General features: G+C 43.7%; 1 protein-coding gene across 1 annotated transcript in view; it reads right to left on the bottom strand.

Moving 5' to 3' along the window:
- The window catches only part of znf385b (zinc finger protein 385B), a gene marked incomplete at both ends in the record, with an annotated part of 25,676 nt that continues 22,869 nt past the window's right edge, over positions 1-2,807 (bottom strand). Inside the window, 3 exons of the mRNA XM_080037786.1 lie at positions 1-285; positions 668-766; positions 1,438-1,649. Coding sequence (XP_079893912.1) covers positions 1-285; positions 668-766; positions 1,438-1,649 — 596 coding nt within the window. The remainder of the gene's footprint in view (positions 286-667; positions 767-1,437; positions 1,650-2,807) is intronic.

Below are 2,807 nucleotides of genomic sequence, written 5' to 3' on the forward strand. Positions count from 1 at the left end.
TCAATAGGGCGCGAATAGGATAGACCCTTGGCTGGTTCTTATTGGTCCAGGGGCCGGTCGCAGGAAGGAGGCAGCAGTGAAGAGAGACTGGGAGGCCGCCGGGCGATGGTGGTGGTGGTGGTGGTGCAGGGACAAGGCAGTGGTGAGGGAAGAGGGGGTGTGGGTGAGGAGAGGGGGAGCAGAGGAAGGGAGAGAGGAGGGGGGAGGGAGGGAGAGGGAGGAAGGGGCAGCAGAGAAGGGACAGGGCAGGAAGGAGGGAGAGAGAGAGGGCTTCACCAACTCCGTCTGAGAGCAGGAGAGAGACAAGGAGAAAGGGGGAAAGGGAAGGAAAGAAGGGAGAGAAAGAAGCAGGAGAGAAAGAAGTTAAACAAGGAAAGAAAATAAAGGGAGAGGAAATATGTTGAAAATAGGAAAGGAGACCAGGAAAAGGAGGATCAAAAAACAACAACGTATAAGATTGTATAAATGTACCAATTCTAGACCAAATCATATTTTTTTCACATTCTTTTTCACACTTATTGTATTTTTAATAAGCATTTTGCTAGTGTGTTTCTGCATTTAATATATTGTAAAGATTGTTTTGTGGCCATTGAGGGATATTGGAATTTGAATTTGAGAGAGAGAGAGAGAGAGAGAGAGAGAGAGAGAGTGGTAGAGAGAGACTTACAGTGAGTGCCATGCCCCGCTGCTGTTTGTTATAAGGGCTGTACTTGGGTTTGTTGGGTTTTCCTGCCACTCTGTCCTTGTGCCTCCTGCTGGAGATGTGCTGCAACAACAGACACAAACACACAAACACAACACACACACACACACACACACACACACACACACACACACACACACACACACACACACACACACACACACACACACACACACACACACACACGGTCTGTCAGGCTGGGTTTCAGGGAAATTAATTAAAAGGCTCGAAGGTGGTTGAGAGCAATTAATTCTACCAAGACAGAACATTTACTGCCAAAAAACTAAAATGCAATACCAACAATCAGAATTCAATTTGATATTTTACTAGGAGAAAAGTGACCTATAGCCTGTTGACAAACAAGCCCCTCCAAAGCGTGGCTATATGTCTAAAATCCCTCCTAATTTAATAATTTGTTACAGAGTGTATGTCTACGTATATACACAGTCCGACATGTTATACAAGGGTTCGAAATCTGAGTGTCCATGACTAAATAAAACATTTAGACAACAAGCTGAGATCAAAAATAATTTAAATGCTGTTAAAGATTAAATAAAAGTAGATATAGAAAATAAAAGGCTGAAACAATCAGTGCAGTTTTAATGATTTCAGATTTCAGGCGCAACTCAAATGTTTGACACAACAACAAGCTGCTTCAGAATAAAGAATTAGAATCATCAGATGACATCAGGAAACATTTAGGATATACGTATGTGCCTGCTGTGTGTTTCTACCTGTTTGAGTTGGATCTCAGAGTTAACATGGACGTCACAGATCTGGCAGTGGAAGGTTTTGTTCTGCAGGCCGGAGCCCTTGACCACAGAGCTGCTGCTGCTGCTGCTGCTGCTGCTGCTGCTGATGGTCTTCAGCTTGGCCCCGGCTCGAGGGTAGGCCTTGATGGGCCCCGCCCCGCTCCGAGCCTCCAGCATTGTCTTGTGCTTTGTACCTGCAAACAGACAGAGACACACACAGAGTTAAGTTAAGTTATCTTTATTAGTCAATTTACAAGAGGCACGTTGAACTTCGTCTTTTCGCATATCCCCTCTCTCAAGTTACCACACTTCGGAGGGGGTCAGAGCGCAGGGTCTAGCCATAGTACAGCGCCCCTGGAGCAGTTTTGGGGTTAAGTGCCTTGCTCAAGGACACAATTATAGAGATGGTTGGCACCGTTAGATGAGATACCAGCCACTACTAGTTTTATAAATAACACCCTCCTGTCCGGTGCCTGAGATCAAACCAGCGACCTCATGGTTACTGGTGGGCCCCCTCTCCTACTACAGAAACCAAACCTCCATGAAACAGGAGACATAGTAATTAATACATCGGTCAGTGTGGTTGCTCCATGGTGTGTGGAAGCTGTAAAGCCACGTCTCTTTCATCCATGTTCCAGTTGATCCCTGAGGGGTTAGACATAGGGTCAGACAGGGCCACTTGCATTTTTCCACACACCAAACTGGGAGAGAGGATTATGATCCCGGCTTTGTGTAGTGGTGGGCATTACCATGTTGAAATAAGAAAGGGACAAACACAAACCCCATTGCCAAGTCAGAAGCACTTTATTGTTCTAAACCCCATTGTCACTCCAGTAGCATTGAGATTTCGATTCATTAAAACTAAGGAGCGTGAACTAGGGAGAACAGCCATAGAGCAAAAATACAATTATACTGTATTTCCAAATACTGTACATTTGGCCAAGAAACTCTTTCAATTTTACATCTCATTGCGCCCTCTTCTTTGTCATTGCTTTAGTGCCACCATTAGTTCACCGCCATTTATTTGACTAACCCCTAATATTTGCATTACCCTAGTGGATGGAAACAAGCAATTATATACAGTTTCTTTGAAGATAAAAGATCATTGTTTTCCTCTCTGTATCACAGCAGTACACTAGTGGCATGAAGTGACGTCATCTAAAACAACTAAAAACCCATCAGCATCCATCAATATTGAGTATAAAACAATGACACTGTATGAATGAAGGTGACACCTTTTTTTAATATCTATGTTAAATGTTAATATCTCTTGTCTAAGCTTGATGTATTCTATGCCCCTGTAAAGCACTTTGATTTGCCTAGTGTCTGAATTGTGCCATATTAATAAACCT

Source organism: Ammodytes marinus, assembly GCF_949987685.1.
Source record: "Ammodytes marinus genome assembly, chromosome: 12".
In the NCBI taxonomy this organism is placed as follows: domain Eukaryota; kingdom Metazoa; phylum Chordata; class Actinopteri; order Uranoscopiformes; family Ammodytidae; genus Ammodytes; species Ammodytes marinus.